Source organism: Artibeus jamaicensis, unplaced genomic scaffold, assembly GCF_021234435.1.
Source record: "Artibeus jamaicensis isolate MK-2021 breed Jamaican fruit bat unplaced genomic scaffold, CSHL_Jam_final contig_444, whole genome shotgun sequence".
In the NCBI taxonomy this organism is placed as follows: domain Eukaryota; kingdom Metazoa; phylum Chordata; class Mammalia; order Chiroptera; family Phyllostomidae; genus Artibeus; species Artibeus jamaicensis.
Window position 1 is genome coordinate 99,870 of NW_026521831.1, and position 25,683 is coordinate 125,552.

At 46.2% G+C, this 25,683-nt stretch overlaps 1 protein-coding gene across 1 annotated transcript; it reads left to right on the forward strand.

Moving 5' to 3' along the window:
* Positions 1–298: 298 nt before the first annotated feature.
* LOC128627549 (histone-lysine N-methyltransferase PRDM7-like) lies at positions 299–10,033 on the forward strand. The gene is given in 12 exon segments (XM_053665983.1): positions 299–366; positions 1,025–1,098; positions 1,263–1,380; positions 1,622–1,720; positions 2,718–2,767; positions 4,737–4,893; positions 5,509–5,610; positions 5,810–6,081; positions 6,494–6,561; positions 7,681–7,821; positions 7,823–7,874; positions 9,785–10,033. Coding segments are annotated over 11 exon segments (1,368 nt in total). The 5' UTR covers positions 299–366; positions 1,025–1,038.
* Positions 10,034–25,683: the final 15,650 nt, after the last annotated feature.

Sequence of the window (25,683 nt, forward strand, 5' to 3'; positions counted from 1 at the left end):
CCTGCGAAGCGGGTCCCTCACCAGCCTCTGGAAAACTAGCCACGGAAAACGCCACGCCCCCCTGTAGGCTGTGGGACAGACGCTGCAGAGCGGCCAATTCCCGCGGGGTGGGGCGGGTCTTCCGCCGGCCTGTCGGAAACCCATGGGCCCCGCCTCCCGCCCCACCCTCTCAGCTCCTTCTGACCGCTCATTGGTGGGCAGGGTCCAGGGATCGCAGCACTGATTGGCGGGTTGCTGCCACAGGCTGTCCTGGTATGAATATCGCCCCACGCGCCCTCCCTCTTTCCGAGGGCGGGAAGCCCAGGAGCTCGGAGAGGACGCTGGTCCGAGGTGGGCAGCGCAGCAGGGGCCCCCGGAGACTGACCGGTAAGCGGGGAGCCCTGCCACGTGGCGCCCTTAGCCCGAGACCTTCAAAGTCCAGCCTAGGAGACCCCAGATGCCCTCATCCTGAGGGGCCCCAAACCCCTTCAGCATCGAGGGGCCCGCGTCCGCCAACCCGGAGGACCCAGATCTCCGGACCCCCAACGCCTAGAGCCCCAAACAGCCCGAAAACCCCAGTTCCCCTCGGCTCGGGGCCCCCAACCTGCAGCTCGCCCGGAAAGACCGAATCTCCCCAAACTCAGAGACGCTAAACGCCGTCGTCCTGGAAACCGACTCAGTGGTGGGGACCCTGAAGCCCCTCGATGAGACGCCCCAAATCTCCTCAGCCGCAGGGTCTGACCCTCCCCCCGGCCTCAGTGTCCTCAGACGGGAAGACGCAGGATCGGGTCTCAGGGACCCCGAGCTGTGAGGGGCCCTCCCCGGGGAAAAGCGCGTTTCCTGCGCCGCCTCAGCCCGCCCGGACGGTGGCACCTCAGACGCCCGGCGGAGGCCTGCGGAGCGCGCGCTGAGGGGCGCGGAGGGAAGGGCGGGACCAGGGCGCCCCCCCCCCCCGCGCGGTCCCAGGCCCGCGTCCCCGCCCGGCGCCCCGCCCTGCCGGCCGGAGAAAGGCGTTCGGCCCTCTCAGCGCCTTCTCCTTCCACAGGCGCCTGGGACGCCATGAACCCCGACGGGGGCCCGCAGCACAGCCCCGGGGGAGAAGCGGGGCGGACGCCGCAGGTGAGCGGAGGGGACGGGGCTCCGCAGACGCGCGGCCCTCGGGCGACCCTGGCTGTGCGGGCGCAGAGCGCGACGGGACCCACAGTCGCAGGGCCGGGCGGGGGAGACCCTCCAGCGCGTCCTCACTGCATCACCGGGTTACTGGCGTTTCCACTCCGCTCCAGGCCGAAGAAGCTTTGGAAGCCGCTTCCCTCCGCTTCTCCCGGGAGGAGTGGGCAGCGACGGGGGACCGGGAGGAAGGCCGGTGCCGGAGCGTGCAGCGGAGCCTGGACGCGCCCCCCTGTAGGTAGCGCAGGCGCTGGGCCCGGGGCCTGGTGACCCGCCGGGCTGCCGGGCCGCTCCACCCGTGCGCACCGATCCGGGGGAATGTGCTCCTTCGGTCACAGCATCTCGGCGGGGCCGGCGCTGGTGGTGCGGCGCTCACAGCAACTCGTTTCACTCTCCATCCCAGCCGAGCCGGTCCCACGGGCCTCTTCCTCCTCCAAGTTCTTGCTTTCAGGACAAAGGTTTTGTCTCTTTCCAGGTCTCAGGGCCCCTCGACCAGCTCTCCTGTGTCACCACCGCGGGCTCCAGGAGGAAGACCCCGAGGACTCTGATGAAGAATGGACTCCAAGGCAGCGAGGTGAGTGGCAGGATCTGTCCTCCTGACTCGGACCTGGTTTAGGTCAGGCTGCATCTCAGGACATAACCAAGGAACATGCTTTGCTTGTCCAGTGAACACGCAGGATGCAGAACAGTGTATCTTACAGTGAGTGGATATTCCCATAAACTATCAAGTGTGCAACATCATTGTATATATTTATGGATACATTAATAAGCAGTAAATGTGTAAGAACATACAATTGAACAAGAAATAACTAAATCAGAATAGGTATGGCACCCGATGGCCTGCATGGAGACAGATGGGAACAGTATTAACCATGGTGATGATGGGAGCTGGGGGGAGGGCCAGGGTGGGGAGTGGCTGATCACTGTATCATTTCCTGGTGTCGGCCATGGTGTCATTCTGTCTGGTATCATGAGTGTTTGGTTAGAAGGGTCGGTCCACTTTCATGGGTCTGAGGTTGAAACACAGCTGAGGTCAAGATGTGATCTTTAACTTGACTGGAATTCTGTTTCTGTGGTCATCAGACTGTGGATGCCAACCAGAGTCTAATGACAAGGAAGGGCGTGGATGGCCAGTATGTGCACAGGGGGGAGGATACCAGAGAACGGAGGAGTGGGGTTGGTAGGGCCGTTAGCCTGGACAAGGCCAGTCTGAATGAAGACAACAGAACGGAGAAAGAGTTATGTTGAAGACTTGGAGTTTCTGTGCAGTTACTTTTATTATGTTTTTTTTTTTCAGGAGAGGCCAATTTATTTTTTAATAAATGTAATAATTGCTTTATGAACATAGGAGGAAGTGTAGATGACACTTTGTATTTTTTTTTAAACATTCTAGTGAAATTAGTGGATGGTCCCAGTAGAAGCATAGGCCTTAATGATACCTCAGAACATTTTCCAACTATCCTCGGATTGTTCTTGGACTACTCTCATTCACAATTCTGTGTCCTTAATAAGACTCTCCAGATTTTGGAAATATTTACCAACCAAAACGCTGATTTCTCATCATCTTTCAGTGAAACCTTCTTGGGTGGCCTTCAGAAGGGAACCGAGTAAACACCAGAAAGTGAGTATTTTGCAAATCCTGTTGACAAGAACATTTTCCTCAAGGATAGAAATGCAGGTAAGAGTAGGAAAATGCAGAGAGTATCCTAGGAACTGCTGCCTTCCTTTCCTGGTTTCTTCAACACATTGTCTGACATCTTTTTTTTAAAGATTTTATTTATCAATTTTTTAGACAGAGGGGAATGGAGGGAGAAAGAAAGGAAGAGACACATGAATAGGTTGCCTCTCATACAACCCAGGCATATGCCCTGACCAAGAACTGGTGACCTTTTAGTCTGCAGGCCAGCGCTCAATCCACTGAGCCACATCAGCCAGGGCTCATCATCATCTTAACAGGTAGTAACTACAACAACAATAGTAACTACAAGTTGTTTCATTCTCACAGTGTTTCAGACTTTAAGAATTCTATGTGAATAAACTCAGTTACACATTACAACCACCTAGTGAGGAAGGTACTGTAACTGTCACCATTTACAATGAGGAAAGTGAGCTTTCAGAGATAGAGAAATATTTGACTATATGTCTAAGATCACAGTATCAGTGTTTGTGCAGTCTAATCCATAGTCTCTTATCTAAACCACTTCCAAACTCATTAAAACTTCCATAGTTTTTCCCTGGCAAGCATGACTTGGTTGGGTGTCATCCTGCAAAGTGAAAGATGGCCCATTTGATTCCTGGTCAGGGCACATGCCTGGCTTGTAGGCCAGGTTCCCAGTGGGGATATCTGTGAGAAGTGACTGGTCAGTGATTCTCTCTCACATTGATGTTTCTCTCCCTTTTTCTCCCTCCCTTCCCCTCTCTCAAAAAAATAAAATCTTTAAATTAAAAAAGGCTTCACAGGTTTCTAAAGTTTACATTGTCTTATACATGTCATTACATCATGCAACAGACTAACAATTTCAACTAAAGTTATTCACTGCTATGCTGAAATAAGAGACGCACTAAGACTCTCTGAATAAGGAAAGCGTATGATGTATAGGCAGTTGGTACAGCAGATGGCCCCAGGTGAAGGAGAATGTAAAATCCCCATGATCAGAGCCTTCCACTCTAATCAAAGAAAGCATCTCTCACCCCAGAGGAGCCTCGGGTTTTATGATTGAGAAACAACAAATAATAAAATGACTTAAGGACTTCATATAGGTTACACACCGTTGTTCAACAAGAACTCATCCATCGGGAACTAATTTCAAATGCCCTTTCTTATAGGGCGAAGTAACAGCTTCTTTGAGTTGTAATGAGGTCACTCTCATCCTGTTTAGCATCATTTGTTCAGTTTGCCTAACTCTGCATTGTCACCTCTTTGAGACCCTGGTTCATACCTGAGACTTCTCAAAGGTCACAGGACCAGATCAGGGCTCCTGAGGGCCCCCGAGTGTTTGCTGAATGAATGATTTCACAATTACAAATTAAACTAGATGATGAACAATGAACACTGAAGGTAATTTCTATGGAATTGAAATATGAAGAGAGCTGAGGGGTAAATTGACAGCAGCACATTCATGCTGTATTATGTAATTCACAGAACACTTTCTTGAACATTATTTAATTATGTAGTCACTATAATATTAAAAATTGGCATGTTATAGATCAGGACACTGAGGACAACTAGCTATTGATACAGCCTGATTCAAACAATTGGTGGAAACCAGGTCATCTAAGTACAAATATTCTTTCCAAGGTATTGCAAACATTTATCATTTTAGCTATTGTCTAGACATGTTTCTGCCAACTATTTATTCTCTTTCCAATATCCTTCACTGTCAATTTTATAGAGACAGTTGAAAGAAAAGCCATAAGCCATGGGTTCTAATCTTAGATTCATTACCCACATTGGCCCTATACCCTCTAATATTCATACTCCTGAGGTATTTCCAAGGGTTCAAGTATTAAAGACATGCATGTAAAATATATGATAGGCCATAAAACATTAAATACGTTTTATCTTTTAATATATGATCCTTATATTGAAGGCAACATCCGGGGTGCCATTAAACAATGAATATAGTTTGAAGGAATTGTCAGGAACAGCCAATTTGATGACTACAAGTGACTCAGAGCATGCCCAGAAACCAGTGTCCTCTCCTGGAGAAACACGTGCCTTTGGAAAGCACACTGGACAAAAGTTGGGTAAGAAAATAATTTGGAAACTTTAGTTCCTCTAAGTCCCTCAGAGGGGCTGATAAGTATGACCTACGTATGTGGGACAGACAGACTTTGGTAGGCCTGGGTTTAAGCTGGGCTAAGTTGAGACTGAAGGTATCACTGGACCTTTGGGCAAATCCTATAAATTCTCTGAGACCCTGCAGGCTAATGTGTAAAGTGAAGATAAGGAATCATCACTCATACATTTTTTGGAAACATTACATTGAGTTTAAAATGGGTGACACATGCAAGCTGTCCAAAAAATCCATCTGTGATAACAGCAACCACACTGTACTGGTGTTGTGTGCCTAGGCCTTTACTCAATGCCTAACACATAATGTGCACTCAGATATTTTATGAATGATTAAAGGTTGGCAAGTTAAACCTGGTAATGGGAAGATCTAGAAACTAGAATTGAATCACTCATCTGTAGTTACCATGGCGTCTTAGTTTTCCGAACCAATAGTTAACAGTAAAATACCAGAGTATGCCAAAGGACAGGTAATAAATTGATGGGAGGAGATTGTGTGTTATCTGACAAAATGGGAACTAACACTATAGATCCCACCAACCTGGCTCACCTGCTCTTCTCCAACTCAGAACTTGGGAGAAAGGAGATGGATGTAAAGATGTACAGCCTACAAGAAAGAAAGGACTGTGTGTACCAAGAGGTCACTGAGCCCCAGGATGATGACTACCTTTGTAAGTGACCCTCACTAAGAAGCAAGTTATGATACAATAATTTCATCTAGTCCTTTGGTCCCCAAATCATTCCCTTCCTCTAGGGACCTGGAATACAGGATTGAGTCTCACTGATGTCAGTGCTGGACTGCCTCTGAAGCTATTTGTGTCCAGGAACATGTGCTAAACGTTCCCCAACCCCTGTCATTTTTCTCTCCAGATTGTAAGAAGTGTCAGAACTTCTTCATCAACAGCTGTGCTGTGCATGGACCCCCTACGTTTGTAAAGGACAGTGCAGTGGACAAGGGGCATCCCCACCGTTCAGCCCTCACCCTGCCCCCTGGGTTGAGAATCGGGCCATCCTGCATCCCTGAGGCTGGGCTTGGAGTGTGGAATGAGGCAGCTGATTTGCCAGTGGGTCTGCACTTTGGCCCTTACGAAGGACACATCACAGAAGATGAAGAGGCAGCCAAGAGCAGACACTCCTGGCTGGTGAGAACTATTTACCTCCTCCACTGTCCTCTGGCTTCCCACATTCCTTCTGAGGCTTGGAGGGACCTCACCTCTTATGTGCTAGACATGGAGGAGACTTGGTTAGATCTGTGTACTGACTGGACTTCACATGAACACAGAGCCCCTGTTGAAGGATCAGAAGGTAAGTGGGAGCAAAGTGATGCAGACACAAAGGAGGGGCTTCTTCCTTGTGAGGGTCCTGCTCTGATTGGACAGGTACACTCAGCTGTGTAGGTGATGAGTAAGAAAAATATCATGTGATCACAGCTGGCAGTTGAATCCCCATTCATGTGGAAAGAGGTCTGATGACAGTAGAGTAAAATAATTCTCCTGACTATTACCTCCCCACAAAAAAGAATAACAGATCTTTATCTTCTTTTCTGAAACACAGATCGCCAAAGGGAGAAACTGCTATGAGTATGTGGATGGAAAGGACAGGTCCTGGGCCAACTGGATGAGGTGAGGCCACCAGGTCTCTGGGTGCCAGAGGGGACTCTCATCCCCCACAAGCCCATATACCTTTCCCTCTCATCATGCCTCCCTCAGTGGTCTCCCTTAATCCTTTTTTCCCTCTTTTTCTCCATACAGTGTAGTTTCATTTAGGTGATTTTTAGGAGAAAAGTATAGCAGGTGTCCTCGAAATATAAAATTCTCTGCTAGACACAATGTGGACACTGGAAAGGGCCTTGAAGAGCCTAAATTTACAGGGACACTTGATTACTTTATCAAATGAACATTAATTAAGCACTTACTATATTCTACTTATGGTGAAGGAATATATTCCTTCAGATCACACAACCCATGTCCTTATGGAGGACCTCTCACAGACAGACATAAAACCAACTGCTTTTAGAAACTATAATTCCCAAGAAGTGCACAGTGTCAAGATAGCACAAACCGAGGGTTGCCTAAACCTGTTAGGGCAGCAAACCATCCCAGCCTCACTTCTAACGAGAGCTGGCCTCTGAGGCCTGCAAAGGAATGGTCATGGGCCCTGTTTCTGAGAGGGGTTGTCTTTTATCAGGGATCACAGAATGTAAATCAGCTACTATTGTTCTGTTTTATTTTACTGAGACAAAAAGACCTCCAATTTTCTGTGGTAACCTTGGACAGGCAAGTGAATGGTACCCTGAATAAAGTGTAGGGGGGTTGGAGAAAGGCCCCTCAAGAGAAAACAGACATGGGCTGAATACTGGATAATAAGTGAGGTAATTCAGAAGCAGAGCCCTAGATCAAGCAACATGTTTTATGTTGTGAGACAAGTTGATTTGGAGTGTGGAGAAGCCAGAGATCACTGGATATTATTGCCAATCAGGTTGGAGGTTAAGTCTAGAACTGGGTTTTAGAAAATGGTACTAGGCGGGATAAACACTGCAAGCAGGACTTGGAGGTAGGGATTCACACGACACGCTGACAGACGCTCAGACACTGCACAGAAGGTTCCCCGGGAGCACTGGGGGCCGTGGGCAACACCAAAGCCTGAAGGCCTTCAGATTCATTGAAGAGCTGGACGTGGATGTAACAGGTAGTGGGAACTTATCACGTGCTTTTCTTTCCCTTCATCTGCCTCAATCCCAGGTTTGTGAACTGTGCCCGGGATGATGAAGAGCAGAACCTGGTGGCCTTTCAGTACCACGGGCAGATTTTCTACCGAACCTGCCGGGTCATCAGGCCGGGCTGTGAGCTGCTGGTCTGGTGCGGGGACGAGTATGGCCAGGAGCTGGGCAGCAGGTGGGGCAGCAAGTGGAAGAGAGAGCTCATGGCCAGGAGAGGTGGGTACTGCTATTCTTCAAAACAGAAAGAAAAGAGAATTCTCCATAGAGATATTCATGACCCAACTCTTAAGTGGAGTAAAATGCACTCAAAAGTCAGTAAAGTTTCAAATGACATGCTTCAGAAATTCACAATTCATTCATATGCCTTTCACTCTTAGGCAACATTTTTATATTTATTGTTAAAAATTCATGAACAAAACACACAACCACATATAGTGCTGAAAGACTGAAGGGCAAAACAAAAATTTTCAAGCACAAACCAGTTCTCTCACCAAGGCAGTTTTTCTGACACTTTTATAGCTCTTCTTAATTTTCCTCCATACTTCTAAATAAAAGATTTTTGTTTGTAGGCATTCATTATTTTTTAAAGATTTTGTCCTGGCTCGTGTGGTTCAGAGGATGGAGCACCACCCTGTGAACTAAAGGGTCACCAGTTTGATTCCCAGTTGGGGCACATGCCTGGGTTTTTGGCCAGGTCCCCAGTAGGGGACACATGAGGCAACCACACATTTATATTTCTCTCCTTCCCTCCCTTCCTTTTGTTCTGAAAATAAATAAATAAATCAGATATATTTTGTAAAGATTTTATTTATTTTTACAGAGAGTGAAAAGGAGGGAGAAAAAAATATGCGAGAGATTGACCGGTTGTCTATGCCACACCCCCAACTGGCTCCTAAACCTGGCAGGGTGTGCCCTGACTGCAAATTGAACTTGTAACCTTTCCATTCTGGGACAACAGTTAACACACCGAGCCACACCATTCAGGCAGGGCGCATTTGTTCATCATTTCAGTGAATTACAAGTGAGATCCTACTCTGGCGCACAGCGTCCTGGGACCTGAAAATACAGGTTAATGTGAGCATCAGAATCATTGCTCTTGAGGAGCTGACAGGTGAAGGAAGGAAACCCAGGCACACGTGCTTGCCATGTACATAACACTACACAGCAGTTAATGCTTTGGAGAAAACTAATGCAGGACAAGTGCCTAGGGATCGGTATGAGGGAGATGCACTGTGGCAGGTGGTCCTGAAAGGGTCCTCTCAAGAGATAACGTTTACAAAAATACCTGGGGGCAAAGGATCCCAGGCAGAGGGAACCACTACTGCGGGGAATAAAAGAGGTGCAGCGTTGAACTCACTGAGCGTCACTCAGGTCTCGTCTCAGCACAGAGGGTAAGAATGGAGATTAGACAGATGTTTAGCAGCCAGGAGATGCAGTGGCGATGATCCGAGTTGAGGCGGGATTTCCTATGTGAAAGTGCAGTTGTCAGCTGTAGAGTGGTGTGTTCTGTGTTCTGATTATGCTCTGTTAAACTTTAGAAAATAAACTCCAGTGGGGAATCCCCTCAGAGATTACATCATCTCCAAGTGAGACAGCCTGGTGGATTGGCCAGAGGAACAGGAGTCAGGCGTGTAAAAGATGTGTTTGAAATAGGTTTTCTTAGTGTATTTGAAATAGTCTAACACTAAATGAAATAAAGCATAAATATTTGGTGTGAAGCTTGAGGAAGGACATTTTATTTCACTATTTTGGGAAACAGAGAAGCAATTCCTAGTTGGAGCCTGTGGTTTTCCTGTGTAACATGACTTAGCAAATACCTACAGATGGGAAAGGTCACTGCAGTTCCATCCACACAGGGAGTGAAATGGCTTCTCGTGCTCCTCAAAAGTTCCCTAGTCTGGGCAATATTAGGAAAGACCCTTGATAATGGGCTTTCTGGATTTCTGAAGAAGATGCACTGCATAAAACTAAACAGGAAAATAGACGGCAAGTGGACACTGTGGGAGACAGAGGTTGTGTTATCAACACAGTAAGGACTCACGGGACAGGTCTTACCAGGAGACAAGTTGTACGGCCCAGGCATTCTCATCAACATCTGCCCTGACCAAACCTTTCTCTTTCAGCAGAACCAAAGCCAGAGGTGCACCCATGTCCCTCCTGCTCTCTGGCCTTCTCCAGTCAGAAATTCCTCAGCCAACATGTGAAACTCAGTCATCCCTCTCAGATTCTCCTGGAAACATCTGCAAGAAAATACCTCCAAGCAGAGGAACCCTGCCCAGAGGATCAGAATCAGCAACAGCAACGTACTAATACACACAGCTGGAATGATACAGCTGAAGGTCAACAGGTCAAAGAAGGGTCCAAACATTTGCTAAAAAGGATCAGTCAGAGGAGACTCTCAAGACCCTTTCAGCCTTCCAAAGAACAAATGAGGAGCTCTAGTGAGCACGAGAGAATGATGGAGGAAGAGCCCTGTAGGGGGCAGAAAGATAGTCCAGAGGACACAGGCAAGTTATTCGTGAAAGTAGGAATGTCAAGGATTGTAACGATGAAGTATCAAAGGTGTTGCCAAGGCTTCAGTGATGGGTCACATCTCATCAAACACCAGAGGACACACTCGGAGGAGAAGCCTTATGTTTGCAGGGAATGTGGGAGAGGGTTTACATGGAAGTCAGATCTAAATAGACACCAGAGGACACACTCAGGGGAGAAGCCTTATGTCTGCAAGGAGTGTGGGAGAGGGTTTACATTCAAGTCATATCTCAACTCACACCACAGGATACACTCAGGGGAGAAGCCCTATGTCTGCAAGGAGTGTGGGAGAGGGTTTACATTCAAGTCATATCTCAACGCACACCACAGGATACACTCAGGGGAGAAGCCCTATGTCTGCAAGGAGTGTGGGAGAGGGTTTACATGCAAGTCAGATCTAATCAGACACCAGAGGATACACTCAGGGGAGAAGCCCTATATATGCAGGGAATGTGGGCAAGGCTTTACACGGAGGTCAAGTCTCAACACGCACCAGATGAAACACACAGGGAAGCCCTATATCTGCAGCAAGTGTAGGAGAGGCTTTACATGCAAGTCACATCTCATTGCACACCATAGGACACACTCCGGGAAGAAGCCCTATGTCTGTAGGGAGTGTGGGAGAGGCTTTACATGCAAGTCAGGTCTAAACAGACACCAGAGGATACACTCAGGGGAGAAGCCTTATGTCTGCAAGGAGTGTGGGAGAGGCTTTACATGCAAGCCATATCTCAACGCACACCACAGGATACACTCAGGGGAGAAGCCCTATGTTTGCAGGGAGTGTGGGAGAGGTTTTACATGGAAGTCGTATCTTACCACACACCAGAGGATACACTCAGGGGAGAAGCCCTATGTCTGCAAGGAGTGTGGGAGAGGGTTTACATTCAAGCGTAGTCTAATCACACACCAGATGATACACTCAGGGGAGAAGCCTTATGTCTGCAAGGAGTGTGGGAGAGGCTTTACATGCAAGCCATATCTCAACGCACACCACAGGATACACTCAGGGGAGAATCCCTATGTCTGCAGGGAGTGTGGGAGAGGGTTTACATGCAAGTCAGATCTAATCAGACACCAGAGGATACACTCAGGGGAGAAGCCCTTTGTTTGTGTGGAATGTGGGCGACACTTTAGACGGCGGTCACATCTTATCACACACCAGAGGACACACTCGGGAGAAGTCCTTTGTTTGCAGATGAAGTGAATGAATCATTACTATTAAATCATATGTCAATAGCCCTAAGAAGTCTACAGAACCTTACCCTCCCCAAGATTGTAGTTAGTAGAGAAGTAACTGAACAGTTTCATGACAAGATGAGATGGACAGTTCCATAGTGATATGGGGATGTCACCACCAAACTTGTTCATGTTTTTTTTTTTTAACCTATTCTAAAACATTTTGTCTCCATACACATCCCTCATTTTCCCCATCACTGAAAGCAGAGGGCTCCTGAAAAGCCACAAAGAACTCATTCTCTCAGCCACAGAAATTCAACTGCTAATGTGTAATCAGTCAGTCTACTTTGGTTACTGCCCAGAGAGAAGGATTTGAGACAGACACCCGGGAAGGGTATTCCTCGCACTCCTGGAAAGGGGGCTTTTTCTCCTAATAGGCTCCCTACCCCTCCTTCCTTGGCTTCTCTTGGCTCTTCTGCTTTCCTAACACCTCTGGAGCCTCAGGTGAATGGCAGAGAGGGATATATACTTGTGCATGGATGTGAGCCTGACAAGTCTGGACACCTGGTCTTCCTCACTCCTTGCTGCCCTTTCAGGGTCAGGATTTCCTGGTGCAGAGCGCACGGATTCCACATCAGTCCATAGTGGGTGTGAGTCTCAGCTCTGTTTTCTCCATCTGTGATCTAAGGCAAGATTCTCAACTCTCTGCCTGCTTCCTAATCTGTGCAGTGGAAATGGGAACTCCAGCCTTTACGTTTCACATCCAAAGTTTAGTCGGCACAGACAGAATCTGGCAAGAGGATCGCTGTGATCGCAACTCCTGCTGAACAATCTTTAGTGCCCATGTCTTCTAGGTCTTTAGTGCTGGACAAAGGAGGATAAGGACAGGGTAGGGGTCTGTAGCCAAATTCAGAATTTAAGCAGACAGCACTGCTTTCTCCACATAGACTCAGCTACCCTGAAAAGGAAGCATGAGGTTGGGGATGTGCCTCCCTCCTGATCACCACCCTCTCACTGAGCCTGGGCATCCTCAGAGCCTCCTCAGCACAGGCAGGTGGTGCTGAGAGTGACCTGTGAAACAAGACCTTCACCCACCCCTTGCTGAGAACTGAAACAGCACCTGCCTGCATTGGGATGTTAGGTGGGGTAGATGGTGAGCCAAGGCAGGGAGGGTGAGGAAGATATGTGTCACCCACTAACTCAGCAGTCCTGAGCCTGGTCCAGTTCTATTGCCAGAAGTTCTGGAATTCCAGGTATCGTTTCCAATATCTGGGGAAGAAAGGCTTTCAAACTGCATTTATCCCAAGGCCTAGAAGATGGGAGGGGGTCTACAGCACTCAAGGAAAGAACCCATAAAACAAATTTGGTAATTGCTTGCCTCTGTCCACTATGTTTTATGAGAGAGTCCCTAGTGCTTACAGAAAGAGCCCATAGGTAACTGGGTAACTGCCTCAAACTGTCTCCTGTCATGGGTGTATTTTACAAGATGACCAAGTGGGGTCTGAAGCAAGATAAGCATTCACTCTAACGACCCCCCCACATACCTACGTTTGAGTAGTCCATCCCCTTGGAATCTGGCACCACTTTTACCCACCAATCAATATGTAAACTTTCTAATCCCACCAATTATATAACTCCTCAGAACAAAGGGCTTGATGCTCTTGCCACCCACACTCTTGCCTTTCACCCCCACCTCAGCAACACCTGTCCCATTCCATGAGAACGTGTCACTGATAAACCCTGCTGCTTGCACACTAATACACTTGCTGATCTGTAATCATTTACCACATTGGCAAGAAGAACTGAGTGTCTCCTATGACAGGTGCACCCAATCTGCATGTGGCACTCACGAAGGTCGCAACACAGCAGCTTCTGTAATGCACTGTCCTTATACCTGGGTCCCACAGGGCTTCATACATCACTGACACCATCTCAAAATTATTACTTATCGTATCTTTGAACTGGTTTGTGAAGTCTGACGGGATAATAGACATGCACAATGTTGGTCATTCCTGGCCACCCATTCCCAGATAATGTCCACGATGGCCCAGGAGCACAAAATTCCCGTGCACCCAATGGGTGGGAGTCCAGCAACACTCAAGGTGAGAACAGGGTAAACATCTACATCTGCATAAATGTAAGGAAGGGTGCTAACAGCTCCCAGAGGCCACACTTTTCTTAGAACCAGAGCTGAGTTCAATACACAGATGTCAAACATTTAGTGAGGACCCCATCATACCCTCTCCTGCATGAGGGGGACCTAAGCATGACCCACCCCATTCCTGCTGAAGTGGGTTCACCAAAGGGGGAAACCCACCCCCATGACCTGGGAAGATGATCTCCATGCTGCAGGTCTAAAGGTCACCGGCTCGATTATCGATCCGGGCATGAGCCTGGGTTGAGGGTTCAGTCCCCAGTTGGGGGCGTGTGAGATGCAACTAATAGATGTTTTGTTTTGTTTTTAATTTTTTAATTTTTAATTTATTTTTTATTGATTATGCCCTTACAGTTGTTCTGTCCCCCCCTTTTTAAAATTTTTTATTTTTACTTAATTTTTTTATTAATAATAGATTTTTTTTCCTCTCTCTTTCCCATTCCCTCTCTAAAGTAAATAAAATCTTTTTTTCAAAAACACACTTGAACAACAGGAAAGTAAGCATGTTTTTGGAGAGGAAAATATATAATCATCTCAATTTCCCACAGTTACCTAGAAATGTAATATGATGTAGATTAAAGTATCAGCAAAAAAAAAAAATGTTTTATTCCTCACCTGAGGACATACTTATTGGTTTCAGAGAGAGGGGAAGGGAGGGAGAGAAACATCGATGTGAAAGAGAAACATCAAAGGGTAGTCTCCCCACTGGGGACCAAACCCACAACCTAGGCCTGTGCCCTGACTAGAGCTTGAACTACAACTTTTTGGTTTATGGAATTGTTATGGGAGAAACTCAGTTCTCCTTGCTGACACAGTAAAGAATTACAGATCAGCCAGTCTATTCATGAGCAAGCAGGGTTTACTAGTGATATGTTTTCATGGAAGAGAACAGGTCTTGCCAAGGTGGAGGTGAGAGGTGTAGATTCTGGACAGGGCAAGGTAAGGGCAGCAACAGGCAAGGGTTAGGGCTGCAAGAGCCTCAGGTCCTTGGTCCTGAGGAATTAGGTAGTTGTCAAGACAGGGGTGAAGTTACACATCAACTGGTGGGTAAAGGTGGTGCCAGTTTCCATGGGGGATGTGACTACCCAGATGCAGGTATGTGTGGGGGTCTGTTAGCCTGAATCCTTATCTCACCCCAGAGTCCATGTGTTCCTCTTGTAAAACAAATACGTGACAGAAACCAGTTGATGCTGGGACAGTTACCCAAAATTATTTACGGGCTTTCTGGCAACATTAGGGACTCCTTTGTAAAACAGATGGTGACCAGAGGTAGGCAAATATCCAAAGGTGCTTTGTGGGCTGCTTCTTTAGGCACTGTGGACACCCTCACACCTACCAACCAGAGCGTGGAATTAACACACAGTTTCAAAGGCTTTCTTTCCAAGGCAGTGGGAAAAATAAATAGAATTACAATACATAGAATTCCCTCCTCCTGTGCTACCATGTGTTTCTTGTGATGTTCTGAACACCTGGCACTATCATCAGATCAGGCTCAGGACAGCTGAGTCAGTGGGTGAGACATGTCTCCCTTCTCCTCCTTGTCTGGGTTTGCTCTCTATCCTACCTAACAGAACAAGGCTCCAACCAACTGAGCCACATTGGCCAGGGCTCAGCAAAATTTTTTAAAGTAAAACAAGCTCAATATAAGTGCACCTGTTAAAATAAGGAAGCATTAAAAGGCATATTGTATTATGAAACTACAGTAAACTAAGCAAAACTCTTTTACAGTAAGTAAAAGAGTGGAGTAATGCCCTGTGAATAGACAGATAGATGGAAAAGAATAGAAGGTCCATTAATACATGCAGATCTACATGGAAATTGTGTTTAGTTTAGTTTTTTTTAATTTATTGATTTTTGGGGGAACATCTATCCTTTGCCTCTCACATGCTCCCAGCTGGGGCCCTGGCCCACAACCTGTCACAGGTGGGCACAGGTAATCAGGTTCTTGGTGATCAGAGACAAAGAATTGAACTGAACACAGAGAGTTTATAGCAGGGAGAGAGCAGATTTATTAAGCAATAGTACACTCCACAGAACATGGGAGCAGGCTGACTTTGAACAGAGATTGATCTCAGGGGATGGAGGGATTCTATTCTTAAAGAGTGATATTTCCTGGTGAGTTTTGGTGGAGTTTTATTGCCCGTGTACAAGTAGTTATATGAATTTAAAGCTACTGCACATGTGGTCTCCCATGATTTTCCTTGTTGACCACTGGGAAAAGGGGGTCCCACAAAGCTCATTTATTATAATGCTATTACAGTGAAGCAGAGCTCATGTTGCACCTTCTGCACAGATGCATTCGTGATTCACCATGATTCAGTGCTTTCCCAGAAAGCAGGAACAACTGGTCTTAGACAGGGTCCCTGTCCTGTACCAATATCCTTTATCTTAGCCCTGGAGCACCTCCAGTTTGTCTCCTGCCTCAAACCCAGGCATGTGCTCTGACTGGGAATGGAACTGGCGACCTTTGGTTTGCCAGCAGACACCCGGCCCACTGAGCCACACTAGTCAGAGCCATTGCCTGAGTCTTGCATGTGGCTTGATCATGCAAACCTTGTCCCCCACTCTGGGGGAAAAAAAAACCCTGTAGAGATATAAAAAAAACTTCACATGAGCCCTGGCTGGTGTGGATCAGTACAGTGAGCACCAGCTTGAGAACCGAACAGTCACAGTTGGATTCCCAGTCAGGGATCATGGCAGGGTTGTAGGCCAGATTCTCAGTTTAGAGCATGTGAGAGGCAACCAATCAATGTATCTCTTACACACATCAACACATCCATGTTTCTGTCCCTCTCTTTCTCCCTCCCCTCCCTTCTCTTTAATAATGCATAAATAAAATCTTTAAAAAATAAACTTAACATGAGCAGCAAAATTCGATTCAACATTAGGGATGACCCACAATACCCAAGGTTTCCTTCTGATCTGCACCAGGGTGTTTTCCCAACGTGGACACCAGATGGCAGAAGAGAGGCGCACTGGGAACATTTTTTCAGTGATCATATTGAAACAGCAAAGCAAGTTTTGATGTTGAAACAGCAAAGCAAGTTTCAACAAACTTCAAAAAATTGAAGCTTATTGTTGGCATTAATTGCACTCAATCTAGAAATCAGTAACAAAATTTTACTAAAAAGTTCTTATTTTTAAGAGTGATGAAATGCACGTTTAAATAACATTGGATTCCACATTCCTAGATGATCCACTACTATACCTACAACTTTCCTTGCAGACCTGCACTGCATTATTCCCAAATTGAACACCAGATGGCAGCAGAGAAGCACATTGGTACTATGAAGCAAGTTTCAAGAAACTTCAAAGGATTGAACTCACATAGAGTAACGTTTCTTGCTCTCATTACAGTTAATCTAGAATTCAGTAACAAAAGGTAACTGGAAAGTCCTTATATTTAGAAGTTATGAAACACACTTCTAATTAACTTCTAATAAGTCACTACTGCGATGGGAAAATCATTTGAACTGCAACGCACCACCAAGTACCAAGAGCTACAAGGAAACGGGCCGTCTTCAGTGCACACAGTAGGAAAGGACAGAAGCTGGTGCTCCAATGGCTCTGAACCCACACAAAGAACCCCGCGTAGTGAGTCCAATCCAGAGAACATAGCAGGAAGGAAACGTGCAGGTACAGACGTCTGGGAGGGGATGCACTTAAAGTGGTAGCAGTTAATGTTCCTTGGGGTAGGGTTTTAATTAACTTCATTTTTCTGTATAGTTTCAGTAAGCTGCAACAAACAAAGCCATTTGCATTTTTAAAACAGTACCAGAGAAAAACATGGAATAGTTTTAGGGAATTATAAAGAATTCTACATAGAATATTTGTAATAATTGAATTATAATAATCTAGACTGTTGTGGGGACACCAGAAGCCTTTTCTTTACTCAACCAGTTGGGTTTCTTGACAGTCAGCAGGGAAAAAAATTCTAACTGTTTAGGCCAAAATGGCCTTTTCTTATTTGCACTTCTTCGTGTGCACTGCAGCAGTTCTGACAGAGGAAACTCCTAACCTTTTCATCTAAAAGTGATGTGAGCCTGGGTCTGCCATTTACAAGCTACGTTCTTTTGGACATGGAAGAAGCCACCCAGGGTCTTTGCTTTGTCACGTGTAACGTTTCTTGTTTTGGGAGCTCAACACTTACCTCTGAAGCACCTAGACTTCAGACTCGGCTTTGCCTCCCGAGAGCCTGTGGGGCTGGCCCTGGCAATGTTCACTGAACTGGGACCAGAAGTCGTGTGGTCCTGAAGCTGGAACCGGGTCTACGTAGTGTGCTCGCAAGAAGTGGTCCCACAGGAATGGCTCACTTACGTGGAGACCTCACACTCCTACCGCACAGAGTCTGAGCGCCCTTTGCAGCTCTTCCCAGACTGGCTGCAGCTGCTCCCTGTCCCCACTCACTTCAAACACCCCCAGTGCCCCCCACCCCCGCATCCACCCACCACTCACCTAATTTTCCATGGGCTGGCCTTACCCTAGACATTTCACTTCAACCTGACAGTTGGTTTGACACTAAGGGCAGGGTGAGTGTGGGCCCACACACAGAGTCCCTAACCCTAAACCTGACCCTGACCCTAACCTACCATTTACACAACACTTTGGATGAAGACCACCGTTTTAGGTGGCAGGTGATGGTTCCATTCTTTTGCACCCCACCCCCATCTCTTCAGTTCCATGTTACTGTAAAGTATCAACTGTTCATCCACCCTCACAGTTTGTCTTGGAAACAACGTTTTCCTTACGTTTCCATAGAGAATCCCACATGGAAATGCTGTCAGGAATGGTGGTTGGTTTTTTCCCCACATCACTGGTGTGGAACCCAAACACCAAAACAATGACCATAACCATCCTGGTGCAAACGATTTTCAACAACTGATTCGGGTCTTTGAGTGTGTGGCCTGTCTCCCACGTGGCCTCACGTGGTCTGTCCTCAGGGAACATCTGGACTGGATGGCTCCACTGCACCTGGTCTGTTCGCCCCAGGGCACCTCCACGTGAGAAACCTCCTGCACAAAACGCTGCAAACCACTCCCGACACGTTCGCTCTGTCACACCTTCTCGTACACACCCAAAACCTTTTATTCTGTTTACTGCCATTTTCACACTTCTTCAAATACCAAAGCCTACTATACTGAAAATATTACTTATGCTCATCCACTTTCAATATGAAAATGGTCACACGAACACTCAACAATTTTGATGAGTTTTTGTTAACTCACACTGATAGGACATTTCACATGCTACAGTGTAACAAAATGGTTTCAAATGAAGTGAAAGACAAGTACATGAACCAGAGCCATGTGACGGGGGTGGGAAGATGGGGGATGAAGGCGGGGGTGAGGAGGGAAAACTAACTTTTTGGCCAACCGGGTATAAAGCAGGCTTCACCCAGCATCGCAGCGTTGAGCTCATATAGAGTGTGTGTTTTGCTCTCATAGTACTTAAGCTGCAATTCACTGAAAGTGGGTGAATGACTAGAAATGACTAGACAGTATATTCACCACTTTGTTCCACTGCCCTCTGGCATCTTTCAGGCTACTTCGCCATTCCATCTTCCCACCACATTTTATACTTTGCAGCAGATATCTCCCAGATGCCATTCCACAGAATGGAAAATTTTCTCCATTAAGAGAATTTTGGAAAGGCTAAAATAAATGGCAATCCAAAGAGGCACAGTGGGTGAGTGCTGCCGATGAATCAGAACAGCCAGGCTGCAACTGTTTTCTCCTGGTCACCACAGAGAAACGTGTGTTCTTGCCTTATCCTGTCTGAAGATCACGTGTCTCCTGCTGACACATTCAGGACTCTTTCCCTCAGGTGGTGCTTTCCATGGGTCTGAGGCAGAGCAGTACTTGCTGGAAGTAACCGCCTGGTTCCTGGTGAGGAGCTCCCACGACAGGACTCCCTAATGACCCCACCACATACACAGAATCCCCTCCTTTGGATGCAGACCGCCCTTTGCAGTGGATGGGGGTGGTTCCCTCCATGTGCCCACAATCTCTCCTGTTCCACACTAGTGTCAACTATCAACAGTTCATCCTTCCTCCCAATTTGTCTTAGAATTGGAAGGTTTTCCTTACGTTTCAGTAGAGAACTGAATGTGGAAATGTGGCAAAGAAGGTTTCCCCCTCCTCCCTGCTTAACTTCTGTGGAACCCAAACATCAAAGCACTTAACGTAACCATGCTAGTGCAAAGGATTCTCAGTGCTATTGATTACAATACTTTGAGTATGTCACCTGCTCCCACCTGCCACAGTGTGGTCTGTCCTTAGTTAACATCTGGACTGGATGGCTCTCCACTGCAACTGGTCCATGGGACCCAGGGGACAACTGCACAGGAGAAGTCGGCAGCATGAAACTTCACAATCCGCTTCTGACACGTTCGGTCAGTCACAGTACCTTCTCCATACACACCACAAACCTTTTTTTGAATTTCAGTTGTGTTTTCACCTTTCTTGAAATGACGATGCCTAATGTGCCACTAGCGTTGCTATGTTCATCCATCTTCAATATGAAAATGGCCACACGAATATTCAGGAGTTCTGGTCAGATTTTTTAATGCATGCTGAGATGACAGCTGTCACAATAAAGTCCAAAAAAAAGGGTTTCAAATGAAGTTAAAGACAAGTCATGGTGTCAACTGCAACTCCAACCCCTAATCCAAACCCCAAACCATGCCACACACCAGACACTGGACTCGGTGTCCGAAGCCTGTCCCTGACTCCAGATGCCTGGCTCTAGACATCATAGCACAGAGAACAGTGTGTCCTCCTATTTAAACCTGTAAACCTTTGAAACATAAACATCTAATGTCTAAAAATATAAAGCAGGTCTCTGTAAAAAAACAACTTATTAAATCAAGCAAATTAAATGATGCAATGATGATGCACATTAGACATGAGATGCCTGAGACTGCTGCTGGCCTACTAGCATGGCATACTCTTCCAAAGCAAAACTGATTAAAGTAAGTGAGTAAATGTGATGTCCTCCTGATTAAAAACTTCTGGGTAGCAGGAAAAGCTACTTGCACAGTAAGAAAACCACCCCTGGAATTGAAGAAAATACTTGTACATTATAGTTTCAATAAGACCCTTGTTACCACAACAAAGAACTTTATAACTCATCAATGCAGAGATATATTTTTAAAGAACTTGAAGAGTCTCATAGAGAGAAAACATATGTACCGGTGGTAAAAAAAATCTGAGGAGACGTTTGATGCCTGAATCACGGCGTGATACCCTTCCCAGTCACTACAAAGGCTGTAATTGAGACAACAAAACTGAGAAATGTTTGTAATCACAAACAAAAATTAGAATCATTGACCATTTCTTTTTTAAATGTAAAATATTGCAGACCTTGTATAAAATGGTTTGCCATTTCCTCAAAAAATTACCCTACTGTGTTCATTAAGTCCACTTCAAAACACATACCTGAGAAATTGAACACAGATATTATAACAAACTCATACATGATTACTCATCACGGCACTGTTAACAACAACCAAAAGGTACAACGTATTCAAATGTGCACCCACAGGTAAATGAATACACAAAATTTGTTTTTTCTGTCACTGAAAATTTACCAGACCCAAGGCAGTTTTCCTCTGGCAAGGTCTTATACCTGTGGATTCTTGACTCCGCGCAGTAAAAATGTCACAACACTAAGCTAGGGCATTTTTCGAGTTTGTATATTACATGTAAGGACAGTGAAACACAGAAAGGGCTTCAGAGAGAAGAAGGGAAATCACAGCAACAAGAGTGAGCAGAGGCAGAGCTGCTTCTTGGGAAACAGAAAAGTTAGACACAAAGAAGGTCCTTGGGGACAGGATGAGGGGGTGAGCCCGGGATGAGGTGCCCACTGCTCCGCTGGCTGCAAGTCTCACAGGAATCTTTGGAGATAAGGAAAACCAAGGGAAGATACACAACTAAGAAAAGAAAGAAAAGAAAAGAAAAGAAAAGAAAAGAAAAGAAAAGAAAAGAAAAGAAAAGAAAAGAAAAGAAAAGAAAAGAAAAGAAAAGAAGGCAGATGTGTACTCAACAAACAGTGCATGCTGGGTTCTTTTTTTGAGTTTTACCTGTTTTCTAACGTTGAGGACTTTAGAGGAGGTCTTAGAAGAGTCATCTGCACACAATACTCAGCTTTCCAGGGCTGCCCTTGATGTGCTGATGCAACAAAGCGAGCACACAGAGAGTGATCGGGGTCCTTCTCTGGTGAATTTCTGCTGCAGAAAAGTCACCAGAGAAGGGCTGGGCCTGAGGTGGGTCTTCCCCTGCGTGGTCTGCAATGTGTAAACCATTTGCTCTCAAATGTCCTTGGTCAGGGAAGGTAAGATCCTCAGATTTATTACCTGGCTGTAAATTGCTAGGCCCTATTTGGCTATCAAGCTCAGTTTTCCCATTCCACTTCCAAGGAATTTTCATTGCTTTTTAACTAGCCTGCTTCAACTCCATAAACCTGGGGACTCATATTGACATTGAATTTGACACAATGATCATCTGTTGACAGACACCAGACACCAAAGCCAAGCTCAGGATCCTGGACGCAGACCCTTGACTCCAAAACCTGCACCCTGGGGTGGACCCAAACTAAAACCAGGACTCCAGGCCAAAGCCCCAAACCCGAAGCTGTGTGCCCTCACCCAAGCCAGACCATGAGGTCTGAAGGCCAAACACCAGATGCCAGGGACTGACATTGGACCCTTAATACCAGATGCCGTTCACCAAATCCAAAACGTTCATCTACACATGGACCTCTCGTGCAAACCCAGGACACAAAGTTACATCCTAAGAGGTGCAAAACTGTAGACACACAAAGGAATACATTTTGCCTCTGAAGCACAGGCCCTGGACACAGGACACAGATCTATAACCAGGTTGCCATGGCCAGAATTTGGAGCTGAAGCCAGACGCCAGGAACCCCCGTTGCCAGAGGCCACAGGCAGGAGTGAACCAGATCCTCCCATTGTAAACAACCCTGTGATTCAATACGATAAAACTTCAAAATCTTGCCAAACCCAGCAACAATGGGCCAAAGACAGAGTGAACAAAAAGGATGCTGACCTTGGAGGGCAGATGTCATGCCTCTCAGCTGCAACAGCTTCAGGAGTTAGCACTGTGTCACCATTTGTTCCATAGTACCAGCTTTTCAAAACTGTGGGGGACTAAAAAGGGATTCTTTTCAACAACTTTTATCGGCTCTAACACCTGTGGGGTAATCATCAAAATAACATAATCAGATTGTGGCACCCACCAACACGAGCAACAAATGGTCAGAAACTTTCAGGAGTTAAGATGGAACTTTATTGGCCAAAGCTTTACCTGCACAGGGGTGAACTCTCCAGGTGTCTGGAGACACGGTGCCAAAATGGCTGCAAATGAGAGTCGAGCTTGGCGCTTACAGCCTGGGGTTTTTATTGGGGTGAGCAAGCAAGCAAATACAGAAGCAGACGTAGCCATTAGCGATTGGCTATCTCGAGGGAACACACATGGCTATGCTTTCTGCTTGCAACAGTGGATACTTTTCTGCAAAGACAAGGTCGTGCACAGGCGGTTATCTTGTTCAGCACTCTTTGTACTTTCTGTATTTTCTATCTTCCTTGCTGAGTCTGGAGCCTGCCTCGGGTTCCTTGTTCCTCTTGGCTACTTTTACCTAATTCCGGGTGTAACAAGATCAATACAAGAAATTCAACATTTAATACGTGCACAAGCAGGAATGAATACAAGGCAATGAGGTGATAGGGCAGCTGTATAGGGCATTGGGGAGTATGAGGAAACAGGGCCTTCGTGGGTAAAATGGGTGATAGACAGGAAGTTTACGAAAGTGCAGCATTCGTGGAATGTTACTTTCTGTTAGACAATCCCACAAACTACAGCATAAGACTTAATTAGTAAACTCTTCCAAATTTCATCAGTGTAATCATTCAGTTGAAAATAGGTTACTTGGCTTAAATTGTTAAACCTTGTGGCAACAGCAGCAGACATGGCCTGAGGGAGCGACCAGCTGCCAAGAGGGCCCTGCATCACCCACAGGGGGACAAAGGACTGAGTGTCCCTGTCCAGTTCAGTGCAGACCATCTGTCTCGGCCTGCAGCTGGTGGAGGAGAGCAGGGCCTGTGAGCCCAAGGTAGGTGACCCTGAAGCCACAACCAGGAGGTGAGCCATGGCCACACAGGCGCAACAATGACAAAGTCAGGACCTCAGTGCCGAGGGGACATCAGGTGGCTGGGATATGGATGGAGGAGGACAGAGGCACAGCCAGGACACTGACACAGACAGAACACTGACACCACCAAGACATATACACAGAAAGGACAGTGGCACAGCTCACATATTGACTCAGTTGAGACAGCGATGCAGACAGTACAGAGGTGCAGCTGGGACACCAAGGGAACTGGGACATGGACAAAGATTGGGAAGTGGCACAGCCAAGAAATCTATGCAAGTCGGACAGTGGCACAGTGGGGACATCAATGCAGATGGGATGTTGAAATACAGGCAACACAGCAGCAGGACCTCGACATCAACACACACAGGACAGTGATGTGGAAGGGACACAAACACAGACAACACAGCAGCACGGCCAGGACATCAAGGCAGAGGGAACTTAGACACGATCATGATTTTGGTGAGCCTGGGACATTAGCGTGGTGGGGACATGAACACTGAAGGGATATCGATGCTGCCAGGATGCCAACACACATGGGACATTGGACCACAAACACATGGACACAGCTGAAGCATGAACACAGGTTTGACCCACAAAGGACGTCCAGTTACCTGACATAAAGACACCAGTGTTGTACATGGGGGAGAGAAGGAAAAATGAACTGTTGCAGGAAAATGAAGCGACCGGACACCAAGGGTTTCTGGAGTACGAGGTTTATTTTAACATGCACAGGCCCAGAGGAGTCAATTTCCAAAATCTGAGTCCCGAACAAAGGATTCTTGGGGTTTTTATAGTTTACAGGGTCTTCTTGTCTATGTAGCAAAGCGGGATACAGAAGCGGAATGCGGAAGTTAGTTCTAGCTATGGGGCAGAAGCAGAGTACAAAGGCTAAATTCGAAGTTCGGTTTTTAACAGCAGTGTGTTCATCTCAGTCCTAGCTAATGCACTGTTGTTTACTTATCCCAGACGGCCCCATCATTCTCCCTAGGGCGCCTGGGGCCTGGGCAAATAAAGGTTAAACAGAGGTTTTTCAAAGTTTCCCTTATCAGAACTCCAAAGTCTGTTTATATGAGAGTAATAATGTCCATGACTAAGTACCATTCCATTCAACATTTGTACATCACTCACTACAGCCGACCACCTTTCCTGCTGGCCTGCACTAAGGTGTTCTTCCCAAGATGCACTTGAGACTAGAAGAGAACCACACTGAGAACATTTCCCTAAGTGACCATAATGAGCCATAAAGCAAGATTAAACAAATTACAAAAAACTAAAATGGTATAAGTTTGGCTCTCACTGTCCTTAGTGTAGAAATCAGGAACAAATGGTCATTAACAGGTCCTTACATTTAAAAGTTATGAAATACACTTCTAAATAACACTGCAATCTACAGTGGTTGATATTCCACTTTTCCTGCAGAACACTAAGATGTCATTCCCCAGAATGCCCACGAGATGGCAGCACTATGCACACTTAGACACTTTGGAAATGACCCTATTGTACCACCCATCAGTTTTCAACTTCAAAGGACTGAAATTATAAAAAGTACATGCGTCGTCCTCATGGTGGCCAACATATAACTCAGAAACAGAAGGAAACTAGAAAGTCGTTTCATTTACATGAAATGAAAGACACTTTAAATGTAATAAAAGATAACATTCCATGAATCCTGAGTAGATAATTCACTATAATTAATGACCTTTCCTGCTCGCCTGCATGAAGCTGTCATTCCCAAGTGACAGATGGCAGCAGAGGGCCACACTTGGGACATTTTTCAAAGGGACCATCCTGTGCTAAGGCAAGTTTTAACAAATTTCAAAGGACTGAAATTATACACAGTATTTTTCTTTCTGTCATTCCTGTTCACACACAAATAAGGAACAAAATGTAACTAGTTAATTCTGATAGATAAAAGCTGCTAAATGCACGTCTAAATTACATTGCAATCTATGTTCATTGCTATTCTACTACAGTCACCACATTTCCTAC